Source organism: Pinus tabuliformis, chromosome J (genome assembly GCF_031772625.1).
Source record: "Pinus tabuliformis cultivar Carrire ecotype Pingquan chromosome J, CPIR1, whole genome shotgun sequence".
NCBI classification, from domain to species: Eukaryota; Viridiplantae; Streptophyta; class Pinopsida; order Pinales; family Pinaceae; genus Pinus; species Pinus tabuliformis.
Window position 1 is genome coordinate 487,095,572 of NC_142295.1, and position 20,901 is coordinate 487,116,472.

Genomic DNA, 20,901 nt, shown 5'->3' on the forward strand with positions numbered 1-20,901 from the left:
CCGAATGAATTACAGCCTCTAGACTTTCCTCTGTATTAACTTGGATTCTCTATTTAAAGTTACTTTTAATGATAAGATATTTGAATTTTACTTTTTGTGACATTATGGAATTCAGATCTGAAAGATGAAGTGGTAGCCTCCTAAGGAATCTATTTTTAAATACAACTCAATAAGATACTCCCTATGAAAATGTTCATAGGAAGCCGCATGTATCCAGAGGAAAGCAAGCCGTTAAACAATAGGAGTTTGGTAAGTCAAACTTCAATAATGGAGAAGCTTGACTGGAGTACTATGTCCACCCTTTTTTGAGAATGCTAACAGAGTCTAGACCCTTTTAAGAGTCACCCCTAGATGAAGAATATCTAAAAACTACAAATCTAAAATGGAAACTTTCTAGGTGAAAATGAGATCATGCATTGCCGTAGTGTTCCCTGTAAGGTTACAAAGTTACAAGCAGATGATTGCAACTAAAAGGAGGCAAATGAAATAGATTCTTAGAAATATATGCAATCAAAGCTTCCATTATATAGCAATTACATTATACAGTCTTGATGCCTTTGTAAACTATGCTGTTATTGTCTTCCAAATCCTTTGGGGAGTTTAATTCTCTATCCTTCTTATGCGCACCTTCTACCTCTGATTTTGGTATTGAGATTATACCTAGTTTTAAAGTAGAGCTTTCTTAAAAAAGGAGGATTTCCCTCCTAAAAGCCTCTTTCAGGTTGCATCTTTTGAAGGAAAAAATATGAAGCTTAGTGTGAAATGACGCTAATTTTTATTTTTCTTCAATCAATTTTTGGAGTTTTGTGATCATATAGCCCTAAGTTGTCTTTAGTATTTACTAGTATCTGCACAATTGTTTATCCAAGAGTTTATAATTCTCAAACTCATGTCTGATGGTCTATCCAATATCATTGACCGAACCAGCACGGAGTGCGGACTCATATAAAGATGAAACAGTCATACTTGAAGAGCAAGACATGAACAATAGGAAAAAAAAATCAAACAGTAAACAAAACTGCAAAGTTGCCATAAATATAATATAAATATGTTTGTAAGTAATAAAAAATGCATCGATGTTTCACCTTTGGCATATATGCATCTAGAATGGAGCCATATTTCTCAAAGTAGCTGCCAATTTCACACAACACAAATGAAAATACAAATGAGATCAGAGAGACTATGTCAATTGGTTTCTTTGATAAATGCTGAGATGATTGGTCAACAATACATAAATACATACATACATATAAACACACTAGAAGATGTTATTTTTTTCTTAGAGTGGAACACACCAGTAAATAGATAAATTTAAGATACATGGAAAAAAGTCAATAGAAGTAATGAGGACCTTCGAAACATTTCATCTGTAACAGTTGGAGAGATTCTTGCAACAAATATGCGAGTGATTTTCCTACTTGTGGGTCTCATCTCATCCTGTAGGGAAAAACCGCAAGTTACTACAATGAAAACAAACTGTATAATCGTAAAGGAAATCCAAATACTGGCTCAAATATGAATATTTGCTACATTCTCAATCACATAAGATCTGTCAAATTGGTCAATTTGAAGAATGTACACATATATCCACCTATATATATATATATATATATATATATATATATATATATATATATATATATATTATCAAGATTGATAGATAAATATGTGGGCTGTATAAACTTATGACAAATAGTACCCAAAATAAAAGTATTCTATTCACTAGCTTGATCAGGACATGAACAACAGCAGGTATGTATTGCATGTATGATATAATGTTATAGAGGATGCATGCAAACAACCAATCTAGGGGATGTATATATGGATGGATGAAGAAGGAAAAATTTTATATATGGGAAAAAAAAATTATGGACAAAAACAGTGATACCACTTAGGTTCTCACTTGATGAAAGAGTCTTAATCATAAACGTGAAACTCCAAGGGAAACCTAAAAAGGCTACTCACTGTCACCTCCATAGTTCTTTCCCTCCCTTTAGATGGGTTCTTTTTCAATGCAAGGGGGAAATCCCTAAAGTAAACAAAGTCCAAACAAAAGATGGTGAATGAACGTGCTTTTGGATTTAGAGTAAATCTGGTTTTAGGTAAATTACAGCGAGTTGTCTCCGTATTTATTTATTAAATTTATGAAATAAATAAATGAGGGTTTTGTAGACTTGTGACATATCTGGTTTATGTTTTTTCCTACTATAAATTCCAAATTGCGGCATAGAAAATTAAAAATGATTTTTATAGGGTTTTTGGTGGTTGAAAGGGAGGACAAATGCCTAGTTTCCAATTGGGTCAAATGGAACCTGTTACCACTCTTTTGGGCTGGGGTACCCCAAGTGAAATTATTCACTAGCCCTTGTTTTTGAGCTTTCTTGGAAAGGGTATCCATGGATGCTAATGAAGAGGGGGGTTAATGTGACATGGCATGATACTTCTTGGGCAGTTCTGAGTTTTGGGCATTTTCACATTTTTTGAGGTAGTTAACACTTATCAAGGCAGCTCACATGTCCCAAAGCATTGGTTGCACCCTCTGAGGCATTTTCGGGATATCGGTGCATAACTAGAGAGTGTCATCACATACCATGTGGATGATCCTGGAATGCCCTATCAGCTTGGCATCTAATTGAGCTATTTTACATTTCGCTTGAGGGCCAACCCACACATGGCAGCTTTTATGATAGCCATGGGGTATATTGTGGACACAATGTGGCTTGAAAGGTCATTGCTATGCCTTATGGAGGTTCTTTGAGGATGATGTGAACATAGCTTAAAGACACAAGTTGAAGACTAATGAACCAAGCTTGAGGTCCAAGCTCATGCATTTGGACATCAATTTGGTTGTCTGGGGATTTTGTGGCTAGTTTTTGACTTCGAAAGTCATTCCCATGCTTCATGGGAGTACCTTGACTTGAGATAAGGGCATGGGTATTCAATTAAAATTTACTTTGGGGTTATGAAGCATTCTATGACACTTTTATAAAGCTGTTTTAGAGAAGCCACCCTCTTGGTAGGGCATTATGTCAGCACTTTGGGGATGTTTTTGATCTTGAAGGCCCATTCAACCACATTGGAGGACTCCTAGGAAAAGATCTGCATTTTGGATGAGGTTGTTTGCTGATTTACACATCTTAGGTGCCGTTGGAGGCCAACATGGTAGCTTGGAGACTTGTTTCAAGATGGCTTCCCTCTCTTGGAGCTTTGCTTCATATTATTCATTGTACATGCGGCTTGACCACTTTTATTTTATTGTTGTGTTAGATTAATTAGTTATAATTTTGTTTTTCTTAGTCTAGATCTAAGGAATCATATATGAGATATTATTGTTTTATTGTAGAAGGAAGTTAGGCCTCACTCCATAAATAGTGGAGCCCTTCCTCATTTGTACACATAGTTGAATTTTTGTGAGCTCTCTCATTGGACCTTAACTGACATATCTTTCTTGGAGAATATATGGTGTAAAGGGTTCTTTCTTTGTGGATGAATGTTCTCAATTCTTGAAGCTTCTCTTGCTTGGTTTCATTTTGGTGCAAAAGGATTAATGGTAGAATGTTCAAGTTTTATACAAGCCTCGACATAAATCCATTGAAGGATAAATTTATCACTTGGAAAGAAGAATTTTAAGGCTTATTCTCATTCTTCCTTTGTTGATTTAGTGATGATTTGGTACCATGCTTTGTTTTTCTTTGTGGTTCCTTAGATGAAGTATCAAGTAATTTCATTAAGTCATAATTGATTTTGTCTAGTCTCAAACCCTAATCCTTGATGAAAATAGACTAACCATTGGAAAATTTCCTCTTTACCTCATTTATATTTGATTCACCTAGACTCCATTACCCTAGTTGGATTTGGCATTAATATCTATACCCATCCATCATTGGTTCTAAAAACCCTAAAAGCCCCAAAACCTTATTTTACTAATGTTATTCTCAACTTCACCTTGTGCTTCATTGTTTGGTCTTACCAATCCTACTAGGGATAACCTTTTAAGCTAGAGGAGAGTTGGCATAAAGTGTAGACAATAGGTTGATAACGTGACAATAGTGACCTTCCTAGAGGTTGCTCCTTGGATTGTACCCTGTGGATTTGAGACTTCATCATTGCACATAATTTGCGCGAAAACAAAGCCATTGAGGAAAACTTAGTGGGTAGTTTGGGTGAGTGTTTTAAGGACAAGTGGGCTGCAAAGAGCATGCTACAGTAGTCCCTAAATTGCTGAAATCTACTACAACAAAAATATGAAGCGAGAGGCCTCTAAGATATTCACCTTCAAAAGCTAGGTTCAAGGGGATATATGCTTAGGTAAACCATTAAATGCAACAATTCTTTAAAGATAATAGAGGCAAGGAGACCATTTCCATAAACAAATTCAAAGAACTAGATAGAATAGGTACTTCACAACTAGTTTGCTTCCATCTTGGTTGATAAACCCCTCTTCTTTGTTGAAATTTTGGTAGCTACGGTCAGTATTCATTTATTGTATAAGCCCCCAAAATTAAAAGAGAATGAAAATATAAATTTGATTTTAAGATGGCTCCAAATAAAAGAGGGAAAAAGTCAAATTTTGCCTCTAAAAATTCAAGTCGGCCCAGTGAAAATACACACCAATTTAGCTCCTACAACAACTATATATTTCCATTCGTCCGCACCCATTTGGAGCAATTCGGATCAACAAAAATCATCTGTTTCTATTCACACATGTGAAGGAGAGAGAGAAAGTAAAAGGGTGATGTTTGACTTGCGTTGACCACTGAATCTTCTGGGCAACAGACAGAATCTTTCTAGGCAGACTTATGGGTAGAAGACCGAGCTTTTTGGGCAGGAGTAGGAGGCCGAAATTTGGCCTCTCTGGCAATTTTAATGCAGGTTGACTAAGTCTATTTTGTGGGCAATCTGACCAGGTTTGACCTGTGTTAGTTTCTATTCAATTTGACCTTGTTTGACTGGGAAAATATCTAATTACATCTCTTGTTGAATTGGACAATTTTTCTAAGAAAAGGTTGTTGGGTTTTCCCTAGTTAAGGGTTTTCCTAGGGTAAAAAATTGTGTCTCTTGTGTTTAGTTGTCTCGTCGTGATCCTACTGTCATTATTGTTTTACAATTGAGATTTTCTATGTTTAATTGCTTAATAATGAATGTAACACAAGAAGAACTAATTAGGAAATCATTGGAAGTAATTATCAGATTAGAAAGTCATGAAAAAATCAGCATGGTATCAAAGGGAGTTTGAGGGAACAACCATGAAGAGGTCAAGGGTTCTGGTTGGATCTGTCTAGGACTGATCTGTGCCCTAGTTTAGGTTGCAGATCCTGTGATAACCTTCTGTTGGAGCTCAAATTTCACTTGAAAGTGAGGTTGAATCCTATGAAGGGATTTTGATCATCTTTTATTGGTTCTTTCTACTAAGATTGAAGCAAGGGTTTCTAAGGATACATTCACACTTCCTGAGGCTTTGCCTGAGGTATAATTTAGGCCCTCTGTGGCAGTGTTCTCAGGCCTATTTTTGGCCTTGGTTTAAGCCCTGTTTTAGTTGTGGTTCTGAGGAATTCTTTGCACCATTTCTGAGACCCAACTTCGGCTTTCATAAGTATAAATTTCAATCATCTTAAGGGCACTACTGAGGCATTATCATCGTCTAATCAGAGGGCAGCCTAAGGACTTATTCAAGGAATATCCTTTAGTTCTTCCTGTTAAGTTTTCTTAGGGCTATATTGTTCTTTGCTTTAGATAATTGGAATTCATCATTTACACATTGAATTCACCCCACAACATTATAACATTATTCATCAACATATGCAATTATGTAGAAAGAACAATACCATCAACAATGTAGCGGAACATAAAGGAACAATAGAAGAAAAGCATTCACACATAGAGGCACCAATATTGATCGGAAACCAGGGCAAGATCCCACAAGGGGGAAAACCCTTTCAAATTCTTCTTCTTATTAGATTGTCATTGAATGTGTCAACAGAGAGAGAGTATAATGATCCATATCTTCAACCAAAAAATTATCCATCAAAATCAACTAAACAACATCCAAGAGATGAACCCAACAATGCTAATAATCAAAACATTGATTCAAAAGTCTGCGGTCAATTGTTATCGACTGACGGAATCTACGGTCAATTGCAGTCAACTGTCAAAATTAAACCCTAGGTTCCAACCACACGGAGAGAGAGATGTGCATGTGTTGATCAATGGTTGTGATTGATGTCAACCCAAGCAGCACCAGGGGCTACCCCGATCTTGCATGGGCATTTTGACTTGACAACTTACTCTATTAGATATCAATTTTTTGGGATTCAACTGTGTTAAGTGGGCTTGATTATGGGGAAAACTCCATAGTTAAGCGCGCTTGAGCTAGAGGCGACCTAGGATGGGTGACCTCCCGGGAAGTCCTAGTTACAAGGTGCAAGCCCCCGAAGTGATGACTGACACTATGTGATTTATTTCACAAGTTTCAATCCCACTTCTTCACCCCTGTGAGCATCACCCAATGTAGTGAGTGCTAAGTGGACTATTCAAAAATCATGAGAAATTAGTCAGTTACGACTACCTCTCATGGAAATGGTCATAGGTGAATGACTTACTAAACACAGTTGAATCCCAACAAATGATATCTAATATAATGCACTGCGAAAACCCCCAATACTTAACTTACTCTATTTTGAGTGAAGGATCTTCTAGATGGATTCTACTCGTCGAGATGTTTCCATTGATATATGGCACGCCAAGTAATTCTTCACGGTTTAAGAGATATTCGTGTTTGAAGTTACTAACCCTAGTTAGTGGGCTAAAACCCTATGTGGTTGTGGCATGGCACTCATAATTGATTGTGGTCATTGAATAGTCAATAACTAATAATAATAAAATTTCTCCTAAAATCCCTCCAACGTTCACTTGTTGAGGACCCTCTCAACTCAAGACATTCATATAAATAATGACCCTCATATCCTCCTCTAGTAGGGATTTTGTGGCTTCAAACAGGTCATCGTGGCATTTTCGCTATAACTTTTTTCTGTGAAGCTAAAAAAGTTGAAATTAAAACCCATTTGAGCCGAAATCTTGATGAATCTCGTGACCGGATTTCAGATCTTGGTTTGTTGTATCTTCGGAGATATGACATGAGGAAGTTAAGGTTTTTGCAAGCTCCCGAATTCCATGTCAAACAGGTGACGTTGGGAAAATCGTCATAACTTTCTCTCTGAATATTGGATTCAAATTTCGTAAATAGTCACAGAAAGAGGACGGACTGTTGTTTGTTAAGTAGCGTTTTAAGGGCTGAATGTCGCAACAGTGACACGTTGCACTTCGTACAAGTTTGCTCTACTGAATCAGTCTATAATCAGGTCATCGTGGAAGATTGGGCATAACTCTTTCTTGAAGAATCCAATCTTGATCAGACCTGTGGGGTTGGAAAGAGGACTCAGAGGGCTACCACAGGACGAAATTTCAAACCCTGGAGATCCAAATTACATAGATACAACAGATTCAATATCGAGCTCCTAGAAGGCAAGAAAAAGCATGCATTCAAGGATCACTGCAGTAAGGACCACACATCAACAGTCAAGGGTAAGTCTCCTACAGCAAGGTATGTATGATTAGTGTTTACATTTGAAATATGAGTATCATCTCTGACATATGTTTTTGTAGGACAACGTAAGTATATACAGGGTCTTAGTTATATCTCTATGTCTCTATATGTCACAGTTAGTTTTGATACCACATTTCGGATGTCCTATTCTTGATACTACACATTTGATGCTACATATTCTTGATGCTACACCAAGTCTACTAAATCTATATGATGTTTTAAGTTCATGTTACTTGTCTTGTCATAGTTGATAGAATGATCTCTGTTGTTGTACTTAGAACTTGGTCCATCACAAGTCTAGGGTCTATCATCAGTTTTCATTGTATATATCTTTGGGTTAGTTTTGGATATAGTCTTGCATAGAGTCCACACTTATATCAAGAGTGGGAGTCTTTGTCTACTGCTACAACAAGTCAACAACAAAAGTGACAAGCACACTTCAGCGACGCATTGTAATTTTAATTTGCATTTGTTCATTATTATGCACTTACATGTGTTTTGCAGGTAGAGGTAAGTTGAATGGTATTTTGTTTTGTTTTGGGATTGGTTTTGCCAGGCAAATTTTGCATGCAGGTAGAAGAAGATTCAAGTACAACTTCAAGCAAGAATTCAAGAGCAGAAGTATCAAATCAAAGGAAGCATTGCAGCGGGACATCCTTTGAAGACATGACAGCCATTTGTATATTGTGAAGAAGTGTCAAGGCCAAGAGTCATCATTGTAAAGTTGTAAAAGAGTCATTTGTAAAAGTGTCATCATTGGAAGAGTCATTATTGTAAAAGAGTCAATCTGCCTAGAGTCAAAAAGGCATTATTGGGAGCTATAGGAGTCTCTATTGGGATTATGTCATGATTGGGTTGCAAGTCATAGTGTGATTGGGTGTTCGGTCAAAATCATTGTAAATCATATTGTATCGTGGATCGTTGTCCCTGGTACGGGAATCCACACTCTTGTCTCATTTCAGTCATTATAGGGTGCCAAGGAGGTGCTAGGCTAGCGCATCAAGTCAGCTACAGGTTGGAGCATGTGAACACTTCAGGGTGGTAGGTTGGTATAGGATGTTGGGGCATCCATTCAGTTGACTACTGAAGAAACCAGGGCGTTGGGGCATCCTTCCAGTCGGAGCTGGAGAATAATGCTTTTCTAGAATTCTAGGAAGTTGTTGCTTTCATTTCAATTGGGGCTTAAGATTAAAGAATTTATTAGAAAAGCGTTCAGTGGTTTTTGACCCAGAGGGGTTTTCCGCCTAAAATTCTTGTGCCTATTGTGTTCTTTTATTTACTGTTATTACTGCATAAACATTAATAATAATTGAAGATTAACTAATGCTCTGAAAAGATTTAAAATTGTTAATTGCTAAGGAAAATTGATTCACCCCCCTCTCAGTATTTCCAACAGCGTGCAGCTGAAACCCTCCAACCGCACTCATAGGCTTGGGTGCCTGCAGTTGCAACCGAAAATATCTTGTAGCATCCCAGCGACTGAGAACCAAAAAGCCTAATCACATGTGCGAGCTTCGAACCCTGCAATTTTGGACCTATGCGAACCAACCTCAGACCTGTGCAAGCCAAACCAAAGAAAGAAGAATGATTGATGATCTCCAAATGAGGGTCACTTGACTTGTATTTATAGCCATTCAAGGGTGTCCAATTTCCTTTTGGTTTGACCTGACATTTTTGTGCACATGGGGGTTTCCATATTAAAATATATTTTTCCTTAACCAAATTAAATTCTTCCAAGGGCTAGTAGGGGTCTTCCTTGAAGAGGAAGATTGTCCAAAGGAGGGAATTTGTCCCTGAGCTGCCAAAATTAACACTCCCTTCCCAGAAATTACCGACTGCAACATGTGTCTCATCACATGTATCTCGTCAACAAACGTCGTCACTACATATCTTGGTTAATCTCTACCCATCTCTGTTCATCTCTGCTCGTCTTTGCTTATCTCTTCTTATCTTTTCTTGTATTTGCTCATATACTAAACACTCTCGAATCTAAAAGAAGAAGAATTTGTCATCGGAGGGGAGTCCAAGCTACCACCCTCTCTTCATCGGGGAGCCACTGCTACCATCCAAAATCACTGCCAATGGGGAGCTCAATGCTACTAACCAGGAAACATCAGAGAGCTTATCATCAAGGAGCCCTGCTCAACCTAGAACCACAAAAGGGAGCACATCTCAGCTTGGAATCCAATGACAATGAGGAAGCTCTTATGGGACACTCTCACCTCAAGTCATCTCATAGGGGAGAATATGTCTTCCACCCTATGTCAAGCAATAGGCAAGATATAATATCTCATCCATCCTATTGCCTACTGATCTTCCCAACAATGACCCTCAAGAGTTATGTGGTAGAACACCTGCATAATAATCCAGCTTGGTTGAGATACCCGACTTACCAAAGGTAAGGATCACATACTCCCAAGCTCTCTCAACTTGTTGGCCAGACGGGGATCGAAAATCCCAAGAAGACCAGCTTGTGGGTATGATACCAACTGACATCTCAATTCCTCACCCTGGGAGCTCAGACAAGGGGGAAGAGTTGGCTCAATGTCCTCAATCAGCCCTACTCTTTGTAGATCAGAAACATATCAACGTGCTCATATCTGGTACTAGCTTAAACATCTCATTGAATAGCTTAATAACATTGCCTCATATATTACCAAGAGTAGCAATCCTCTGATTTCCTGTTCATGTAGGACATTACATCAAATATTATGTCAGAATAAATACATGTTAAAAGACACCTTATTCATCCTCCCTCTCACGGCGGTAGCAACCAAAAGCCTAAGCTTGTCTCATACAAAAACACTGTCTCAACACAAGGAGATATCTCAATCCCAACAATATACGGGATTCTCTACCAGTCGGATCCCACCCTTGTTGTCACGATGTATCACTGTCATATCCAGAACCTACTCAAACAACTCTTCAGAGAGCTTCCTCAACCAAAATGCCTCACATCTAGCCATGCTAGCAACAATGTACTCAACCTCGATTGTGCTTAAAGCTACAAACTTCTATCTCATCCAAAATATCATGGCAGATCCAGATGCACTCTTGTTAATAATGTTTCTAGCTCAAATAGCATCAGTGCATCCATGCAATCATACATTTCCTATAGTATATCTTAGACCAAGATTAATCGTCCCATGCAGATTATTTCAAAATGTGCTTAGCCGCAACTCAATGTGTATGAAGCAGCTCAATCATGAATTGACTCAGGTTTTTCTTTGCAAAACATATATCTAAATGGGTGTTCACAAGGAACATCAATGCTTCAATCACTTGCTAGTTGCCAAGTCAGGTCCACCAATATCTCTGCATAATTTCATGAGATTCAATTCTATCGGGTGTCCAAGGATGTGTATTCCACCATGCCAAATAACTTTACGACATCTTTTATTTTTCCAAACTTCTAAACCCAAAAAGTAATTCATCATGAGAAGATTCTTCATCTTAAACTTTAGAGGCCAACTCTGTTATGAATATAATTCATAACAATTAAATAAATAAAATAAATATAAATATTAAATAATTAAATGTTATTTAGGTTAAATAGTCATTAAATTAAGTCAAAAGGCATGTCTAAAAAGCCATGCCCATTCACGAAAGGTCACCTGCTGAGGTATAAAAGCAGGGCCTCATTGTAACATTCAAATTATCATATATCTTATACATTTTATATTATATATGTTAATAAATTATTATTTACAAATACCTGTGTGTATTTTTACAATTAAGTCTTCAAGCTATAAGTTTTCTTGCTTCAGCCATAGTTTTTATGCTTCAGTGGTATCAGAGCCATGACACACGATATAATCATGAGAGCCTTTGAACGTAGTTCTCCGCACTATGTGTCGTTACGTTCACATCTTGATTACGTTGAACAGTATGGTATTCAAGAAGTATTTCAGCGTTTAGAAAACTTATGTGCAGAAATTAAAGCATGGCGAAAGGAAATTTGAGTTGAAGAGGAAGGGGTTAGTGAAGGTGAGGATAACCAAAGTGAGGTCAGTGAGTGTCTATCTAGTGAAGATGAAGGTGAAGAAGAAGAAGCTCTAGAAGATTCTAAAGATTCTAATTCAGAGACTGAATCTAAACCTACTAGGGAATGCGAAGAAAAAAATGATGAAGACTTTGAATTCAATTGGGAATGTGAAGAAGAAAAGGACAACTCAGACTCGGAATCCAATTGGGAATATGAAGAAGAAGAAAAAGAAAATGATTTTGATGAAGAAATAAAAACTGATATAAAAAATGAGGACCAAGGTGTGCTTGTCAATATGTTTTCTAAGTTATCTGTAACCTCAACCTCAACCTCAACCTCCAACGATGGAGATAGTACAGTCCCATTACATATAAAATTTGCAAGGAACTGTCTATGGAAGAGGCACCTCATCTCTGAAACGGAAATGGAAAATTTTGGAGATGAGTGTGAAGTTTTTATGCTGTGGGGTTCCCTCTCCAACAGCTAACTGTTTCTTTTTCTTGTTTTCCCTTCTCCTCCCTGTTACGTTCATTCACATATTGATGGAATCTCAGAGGATGATGGAGGATGATCTGCAAAGAAATGGCGTTGCGAAGATTAAGATGACAGACATGGAGAATTCCAGAAACTATTTGCAGCAACTATGTGCCCGAGAAGTGAACTATCAACATCAAGCTATTAGGTTAAAGGGAAAGCATTTATTCACAGGATTTCACGCCAAGAAGATATACCAGATGTTCACACTAGATGGGAAACCTCAGATGATTAGATGCCTTGCTGCATCGGATAGATTATTGTTTGTGATGGGAGTACATGCAAAAGTGGTGGCAATTACTCGTGATCAGAATTATAACCCTCCACTGATATATCAAGTCAAGCCTGAAATAGCAGAAGACGATGTGAAACTGGTTTACTCTACTATGTTTTATGATAGCGAGAATGATTTATTGTTTATATATGTGAAAACTATTGCGCAAGGTTTTGATGATCCATTGAACACCTTTGATCGTATTGAAGTTGGTTCAATATTGAGTGGAAATCCAGGGGAAGGGGCAACCCACATCTTCGAAGAAGTCAAAGCTCAAATTCTGCAATTTGATATTCCAAATCGCCTTGCGCTGTTTAGATCTAGAATGGAATCAGATATCCTACACGACAATTCTGTCAACAAAGAATGCTGCAACAATGAAATCAGGATGGTGCAGCGTGTTTCAGGTCACCCAGCTGTAGTTTCTCTGCATGCAGCTTATGAGGACGAAGAATATGTCCATCTGGTAATAGAGATGTGCCCTGGTGGAGATCTGTTTGACAGAATCGATAGCAAGAAAGATACAGTACCCTTCTCCAAAGAAGAGGCAGCCACCATCCTGCAGAAGCTTATGGAGGCCATCAGTTACTGCCATTCCATGGGAATTGCCCACCGAGATATAAAACCGAAAACATTATCTTTGCCAATAATTCAAATTCCCTCACTGAAATCAAGCTTTCAGACTTTGGGGACGCTTGTTCTTTCTCTCCAGGGGAGGGATTAATGCAAGGATTTGTGGGTACTCCTATTACTTGGCACCGGAGGTGTTAGTAGAGGAGCATTACAGCGAGAAAGTGGATGTGTGGAGCGCAGGGGTGATCCTGTACTTAATGCTGAGTGGACAGGTTCCTTTTGCGGGAAAGACAACTTTGGAAAGATTTGAGGCTATCATCCATGGGCACCTTCGTTTTCGAAGAGATCGGTGGCGCTCAATATCTGACTCTGCTAAAGACTTGATATAACGTATGCTCTCCAGAGACGTCACCAAGAGACTCAGCGCACACCAAGTCCTCGAGCATCCATGGATCACAACTCATGCCCTGCGCAAAAACCCACTAATGGGTGGTGGAGCTCCATTGGATATGACAAATGGAGAAGGGCGGCTCTTTGTGTGGCCAAAACAGTTCTTCGCTCCTGCACCGATGAAAAGATCGCACGCAACATCATTAAAAACCAGGTGTCAAATGACACGCTGCAATGGTTGGTGTCTTTTCGTTTGGGCATATAACCTTAAGCCATCCGATTAAGCGTATAATTGGGTTTTCATTGAGCATTGGTTAAGTGCCCCCAAGTTGGTAATATGTATGCCTGCAGCTAGAGGGTTAAATTCACATGCGTGGTCTGTTAAATTGATAGGGCACAGTTAATTGCTGGGCTCGACGTCAGGTTGAAATAAGACCAAGTTATATATAATAAATCAAATTAAATTCATATAATTTAATTAATAAAATTATATATATAATTTTTTATTAAAAATAAATAAAAATAATAATTAAAATTAGAATTAAAAAAAAAACACACACACAATTGGAATTTAAAAAATAAAAATAAAAAATTAGAGTTACAAAAAAAAAACTTGGACTCAAAATAGTATTAATTCACTACCACCACTGAAGGAGACTTTCCGCCTTTCATATGCCAAGATGACAACTACAAAGATGATTGCCAACAATATAGCTTTGAGGACAAAGCTTCCGAAGGGAGGGCTATGTTATGAATATAATTCATAACAATTAGATAAATAAATAAATATAAATATTAAATAATTAAAATATTTAGGTTAAATCGTCAATAAATTAAGTGAAAAGGCATGTCTAAAAAGACATGCCCATTCACGAAAGGTCACCTATTGAGGTATAAAAGCAGGGCCTCATTGCAACATTCAAATTATCATATATGTTATACATTTTATATATATTAATAAATTATTATGTACAAATACCTGCGTGTATTTTTATAATTAAGTCTTCAAGCCATCAGTTTTCTTGCTTCAGCCATAGTTTTTATGCTTCAGTGGTATCAGAGCCATGACACACGATATAATCATGCGAGCCTTTGAACGTAGTTCTCCGCAATATGTGCCATTACGTTCACATCTTGATTACGTTGAACAGTTTAGTATTCAAGAAGTATTTCAGCATTTAGAAAACTTATGTGCAGAAATTAAAGCATGCCGAAAGGAAATTTCAGTTGAAGAGGAAGGGGTTAGTGAAGGTGAGGGTAACCAAAGTGAGGTCAGTGAGTTTCTATCTAGTGAAGATGAAGGTGAAGAAGAAGAAGCTCTAGAAGATTCTGAATCTAAACCTAAACCTACTAATTCAAAGACTGAATCTAAACCTACTAGGGAATGCGAAGAAAAAAATGATGAAGACTTTGAATTCAATTGGGAATGTGAAGAAGATCTATTCTTGACAGGAATGAGCCTCTGATGATCAGAGTAATTCATCATGTTTAAAGTGTAAAATACTTGCCAAATATGAAGAGCACCAATATATCACATGTGCCCAAAATCAAACTTACATTCTTATGTATGCACGAGTCATTTATGAAGGTGATATACCATCATACCTTAGGGCTTTAGCTTGCCTTCCAATCTTGCAACTTAATCACAACAATGAAACAATACACTATACATACCTTGAAGTATTCAAATACCCATGAAACTTGTAGTTCCTATTTGTTATTGGTAGTTGTAGCACTTGCATATTGTAATATCCCTTCCAATAAAAATCTGCTAAGTGCCTTTCTCAATTTTTGTAAATTATGGATGGGGAAATTTTTGGATACAAACCTAGGAAAAGCGGGTGGACATTAATTAATTTAATGTTGTGTGGTAATGGAGGCCCCAAACATTAGACAAAGGGAAGATTAATCACATAGTGGGATGTGGGGACCACCCCATGATGAAATACGTACACCCCTTGATGGAGAAATTCGAATGGCTAAGGAGGGAGCTCGAATTGCTTGGTGAAGGGGCCCACGTGAAGGAAGAGAGCAGCAATTATAAATAAGAGGAAGGCAGCATCATTAAGCACTTTTGATCATTTGACATTTTACACTTTGTTGCTCAAGTTGTTCAGCTGAGTCACAAGTGTTGTTTAGCACCAGAGGTTTCCAAGGGGAAATCTCACCCTCTTCTTCGGTGGACCACGAGTGCCACCCTAGGGAGGCAAATTCTACTCATTTTTGGAGTTGGAAGGAAGACCACGCAGGCAGCACGAATTCTGAGTTAGCTGGGACGCAGTTCAGGGAGCCACGTAGTGATTGGAGGAGAGAAGAGCCGGAGTGAGGGGTTGTATTGTTGTTGGGGCACTCTTTGATCAATTTTCTGGCACAGGAGGGAGATTTGCAGGGACAGAAAGCATCACCCAACAACCATTCGAATTCCTGGAGGAGGGCCTACGTCATTCTGTCCATGGACTACACAGTCCTTTGTTGAGGCAACTTGTGGGGTGGCTTGCGAAGGGGTTTGAGGAGCTGGGGCTATTTGGAGTTGGATTGGAGGGGATTGTGGGGGATTTTCCAGCATTTTGGTGGAGCAGCAAACACAACATCTGTTGCAGGTTACATTTTCTGCTTGTGGAGGAGGGCCAAGCATTTGGGGTCAATTTTGGAGCGTCAAAACTAGAACAAACCCTTTTTGGGTTTTTCTGGGTTTTTGACAAGGATCTCAGAAATAATTTGGCAGAATTTTCTGGGCAGATTTGAGGGGTCAAACAGGGATCCCAACTCAGCCAGCAGCTGGAGGAGCTAGGGGAAATTGGGCCAAAATTCTGAGGTCAACATTTGGCCAATTCCTTCGTGGGTTTTTGTGGGTTATTGGTGGAGAGCCCGAGGTTAATTTCCCAGAATTTTATGAGCACCGAAGGAGGCCCTAGCAACCATTTCTTGCAGCCAGCAGTGCAGATTTCAGAGGGACAGCGTAGAGCTTGGTTGGGGACAGCCACACTTGTGTCCGAACAGTTGATTTCATCACCTGGGCATTGTTAGCTTGCCTTGAGCAAGCCCAGGTGCATGCATTTTGATCTTACCTTGTACCCAACATTTATCTTAATAAAATGGCTCAGCTCAGCGCAGATTTTGGCATTTTCTGGGTGTTTAATGTGGTGTAATTTTATGTGTGTGTTTTTGCTATGTTTGCTTTGTTTATCATTGTAAATTTCCATTAGGAATATTACAGTGGTATCAGAGCCATGATCTTGGCCAGTTGTGGGGCAGCCAACTAGATCAGGGAAGATTTGTGCATGTATACACAGTGACGGGTTTAACCATAAATGACCCATGGCTCAAGGGGGATTTAATATGCGTGAATTCTTGACCCAGTTGATGAAGGTGTCGAACCAGATCTATCCTCTTCCTTACAGAAGATACATTAGAATTGCACGAGTCGTAGGGGTGTAGCCATCTACACAAGATTGTGGGGAGCAAGTAGATACACCCAGTATTGCGCAAAGGTCACCCGTGTTGGAGACTTCCTTGACCGTGTTGGTTGACATCTTAGTGGAGAGAGTAGAGCATACCCCAGTAGTGCCATCCGTTGAGGTGGTGATCGGGGTCGTGTCTGGATTTTTGGGTGATAATAGCACACAGCAGATGGGTGAGGTGCCAGGAGACGTATCCACCCTTGATGAGGCGCAGGAGATACAGAGGTGTTGGACAATGGTCGCACAAAACAGTGTCATCAGTTTCAGGCCGACCTTCTAGCATTAAAAAGGAAGGCCACATCAATACGAGAGGCTATTCTGCTGCAGAATGAGGAGTTGGAGGGCATGAGAGTGGTTTGTGCCGAGTCAACGGCCCAATTGGCTCACATTGGGGAATGTTGGATTCCCTAATGGTACAATTAGAGGGCACATTGGAGAGTCGGAGCAACCCTCTTCAGGCATACATAGATGGGGCTAGTAGCACTGTTGGGTCACCTTTGCCCATTGGAGAGAGAGAGACGGAGCTACCTAGTCAAATCTCATGTGTTGGCCTAGATAGCAGGATGAGACGATCAGAGTTGCACAGGGTACAACATCCACATGTTGGGGTTGTTCTATGTACGGGAGTTCGTGCATTCGATCCCTCTCTTGGGGTTGGATGGAGAGAGATTCTGAGTTGGTACTCGATGGGGTGGACTATGGAGATGGTGGTGGACCCGGGTGTAGCTCAGCAGGAGATTCCAAGCATTGGGATACCAGAAGCCCAGACTAGCATTGGGATCCAGGTGGGACTACCTATCATTTCCCAACTATGTCAGTTGACTACGACCTGGATGGTACACTTGACCTAGCAGTTGAGCATGCACATTCATTAGGGGAGTTTCAATAAGCACCAATGGCCAACCAGTTTATGGGCAGACTCCTTGGGTTGGCTTGGTATGACGATTGTACACGGGATTACGAGATGATCAACATACTCTAGCAGGAGTTTATTGGAGGAGGTGGCATTAGCAGGCCACCAGACAGTGCCTTGTATGGAGCTGGGGATTCTTCACATTTGTGTGGGGCATAGAGAACACAGAGGAGTAGAGCAGTGGTGGCATCACTACCGACACATAGGGAGATTCACTTCTTGGGTCCCTTAAGGAGGATTTGGAGTGAAGATTCATTCATCGACGGGTATAGTGATGTGACATTGGAGGTGATGATATCGATCAGATGTGGGTCGACACGTAGAGACACACTCTAGGCCATCACATCCAGGGATGTGTGGGAGCATCTAGCGTTGAGCAATGGTCTACAAGTGGACATGGAGATGCATGGTGGTGTACCGTAGTGTGTTGGATTGTGTTTTGGAGTAGGAGTGTCTTACATCACATTGAGTACACGCGGGGAGTGACTGGTGCCTTGACACAGACAGGGCACGGGACAGTACAGGGTGGTATAGCGGTAGCCGGGGATATCCTGTGGTGTACAGGGACAGGTTGCGGCATACAGTGGCATGTCGAGGAGTGTGGTGGTACTTGGTGCTATGTAGTGGCATATGGTGCAACACAGCAGGCCCTTGGAGCGTTGCCTCCAATGAGACTTGTGGACAGGGACATTAGGTGTACCATTAGGTGCAGCTCACCCAGGATCGATGAGGACGCGATTGAGCTCCTAAGGACGCCATGTTCAACAGAGACAGGTCTTTGACTGTTTTATCAGTAGATCCGAGGCAGAGAGAGGGGCATCCATAGGGTTATTATTTAGTACCGCTGCAGACTCTTGATCCTACCCTTGGGGACCTACTCACCCATGACTCTCCAGTCGAGACATTTGGTGGAGGCACGAGCTGACAGATACAAGCTTAGGGACAGCATGGTTTATTGTCGAGGTAGCACAGCTTCCACTCCTCGGCTCACACATGGGGAGTCAAATGCGAGGGAATTGTATGATGCACTTTTGATGAGACAGCCTGAGGTGTTACAGGAGCCTGAGGGACGATGGATGGTAGACTTCGTCTACAGGAGGGCACCCAGACTCTGAGTCGTACCCAGGTGTATCATCAGGAGTTGGGGTAGCGGATTACACTACGTGGTTTGGAAGGAGCGGGGCAAGTTGGCTTGTATGGGACAAATTCCTGATATTTGGGGTCCACCCATGGGATACATACAAGGGTTAGAGATGAGGGCCAATGGGTTCTAACAGGTAGAAGAGCTACACAACGACATCCCATGAGTGGGATTTATGAGCTCCCAGTATGGTTGGGGGATCTAGGATACACTTAGTGATGAGTGAGGTCATAGCAGAGGGTGATCGAATTCACCTTGGGTTTGACACATGGGGGATCACTGAGACCTCCACTGCATGGCGAGGTAGACTTATCCTGTTGTTGCTCAAGGTCGAGATTGGCAGTGGAGGGGTAGATATTGGCATCATGGAGATGCTCGGGCAGGATGAGCTTGGCTCTCACAGATTTTTCACCACTAAGCCTCAAGAGAGGAGGATACAATCCACGCACGATGGGGAGTATGTCATAGTCAGAGTAGTGCAGCGTCAGCATGGTGGCACCACTCTGAGATTAGCGGGGGACCTGAGCATCACAGCTCTTCACAGCTCAATAACCTTTAGGGATGAGCTGGCTACTACAGGGGGAGATCATGTAGATCTTCCATTGGGCTTTAGTGAGTCACTAATGGAGTGGGGGACTTCATTAGCATGGAAGGTGGGCCAGCATGATGATATCAGGGGAAGCTTATGTAAGTGAGACGCTATCTCTGCAGGGATTGGGTGGTATCTTCAAGAGTATACTCTTGGAGTGCATGGGATGGCCTACGTGGTAGGACAACTTCACGAGGAGTTGGGCATAGTGCCACATTATCATGATCCCCTACTCATTGATGGTATGCAGGGGACTTCTGGTACTTATACCGGGCAGGATAGTGAGTGGAGCAAGGGGAGCTTCATGCTGGACAAGATGGCTTGGGATCATGGTATTAAGGGATTCTTTCATGTCAGGACAGTGTCACCCTAGAGACGCAAACTCTACTCATTTTGGAGTTGGAAGGAAGACCACACAGGCAGCACGAATTATGACTTAGTTGGGATGCAGCTCAAGGAGCCACGCAGTGATTGGAGGAGAGAAGAGTTGGAGTGAGGGGTTGTATTGTTGTTGGGGCATCCTTTGATCAATTTTCTGGCACAGGAGGGAGATTTGCAGGGACAGAAAGCATCACCCAACAACCACTTGAATTCTTGGAGGAGGGCCTGCATCATTCTGTCCATGGACTGCGGAATCCTTTGTTGAAGCAACTTGTGGGGTGGCATGCGAAGGGGTTTGAGGAGTTGGGGCTATTTGGAGCTTGGATTGGAGGGGATTTTCCAGCATTTTGGTGGAGCAGCAATCACAACATCTGTTGCAGGCTACATTTTCTGCTTGTGGAGGGCCAAGCATTTGGGGTCAATTTTGGAGCGTCAAAGCTAGAACAAACCCTTTCTAGGTTTTTCTGGGTTTTCGAAAAGAATAGAAATAATTTGGAAATTTTTTCCGAGCAGATTTGAGGGGTCAAACAAGGATCCCAATTCAGCCAACAACTGGAGAAGCTAGGGGAAACTAGGCTGAAATTTTGAGGTCAACATTTGGCCAATTCCTTCGTGGGTTTTTGTGGGTTATTGGTGGAAAGCCTTGGGTTAATTTCCCAAATTTTCTGAGCACTAGAGGAGGCCGTAGCAGCCATTTCTTGCAGCAAGCAGTGTAGATTTCAAAGGGACAGCGTATAGCTTGGTTGGGGACAGCGTATAGCTTGGTTGGGGACAGCCACACTTGTGTCCGAGCAGCTGATTTCATTACCTAGCCATTGCCTTGAGCAAGCCTAGGTGCATGCATTCTGATCTTATCTTGTACCCAACATTTATCTTAATAAAATGGCTCATCTTAGCGCAGATTTTGGCATTTTCTGGGTTTTTAATGTGGTGTAATTTTATGTGTGTTTTTACTATGTTTTCTTTGTTTATCATTGTAAATTTCCATTAGGAATATTACACATATTGTAATTTTCAAATGCTACTTTGAAAACTTCCAAAAAAATTCCTCAGGTAC

General features: G+C 40.4%; 1 protein-coding gene across 7 annotated transcripts in view; it reads right to left on the reverse strand.

Moving 5' to 3' along the window:
- Positions 1-13,435, reverse strand: part of LOC149227915 (putative RNA-binding protein C660.15) — a 215,063-nt gene extending 201,628 nt beyond the window's left edge. Inside the window, exons 1-3 of one of the 7 annotated variants that reach the window (XR_016247826.1) lie at positions 12,589-13,018; positions 1,352-1,437; positions 1,086-1,131 (exon numbers count right to left, since the gene is read on the reverse strand). Coding sequence is in view for 5 of the 7 variants with exons in the window: in XM_089377983.1 (XP_089234109.1) it covers positions 1,086-1,131; positions 1,352-1,437; positions 12,589-12,651 (195 nt within the window). In the remaining 2 variants the exon portion in view is untranslated. Of the gene's footprint in view, positions 1-1,085; positions 1,132-1,351; positions 1,439-12,588; positions 13,019-13,298 lie in introns of those variants that run through there. The other 6 variants (XM_089377980.1, XM_089377983.1, XM_089377981.1 and 3 more) reach the window with 6 other exon arrangements.
- Between the last annotated feature and the right edge of the window lie 7,466 nt (positions 13,436-20,901).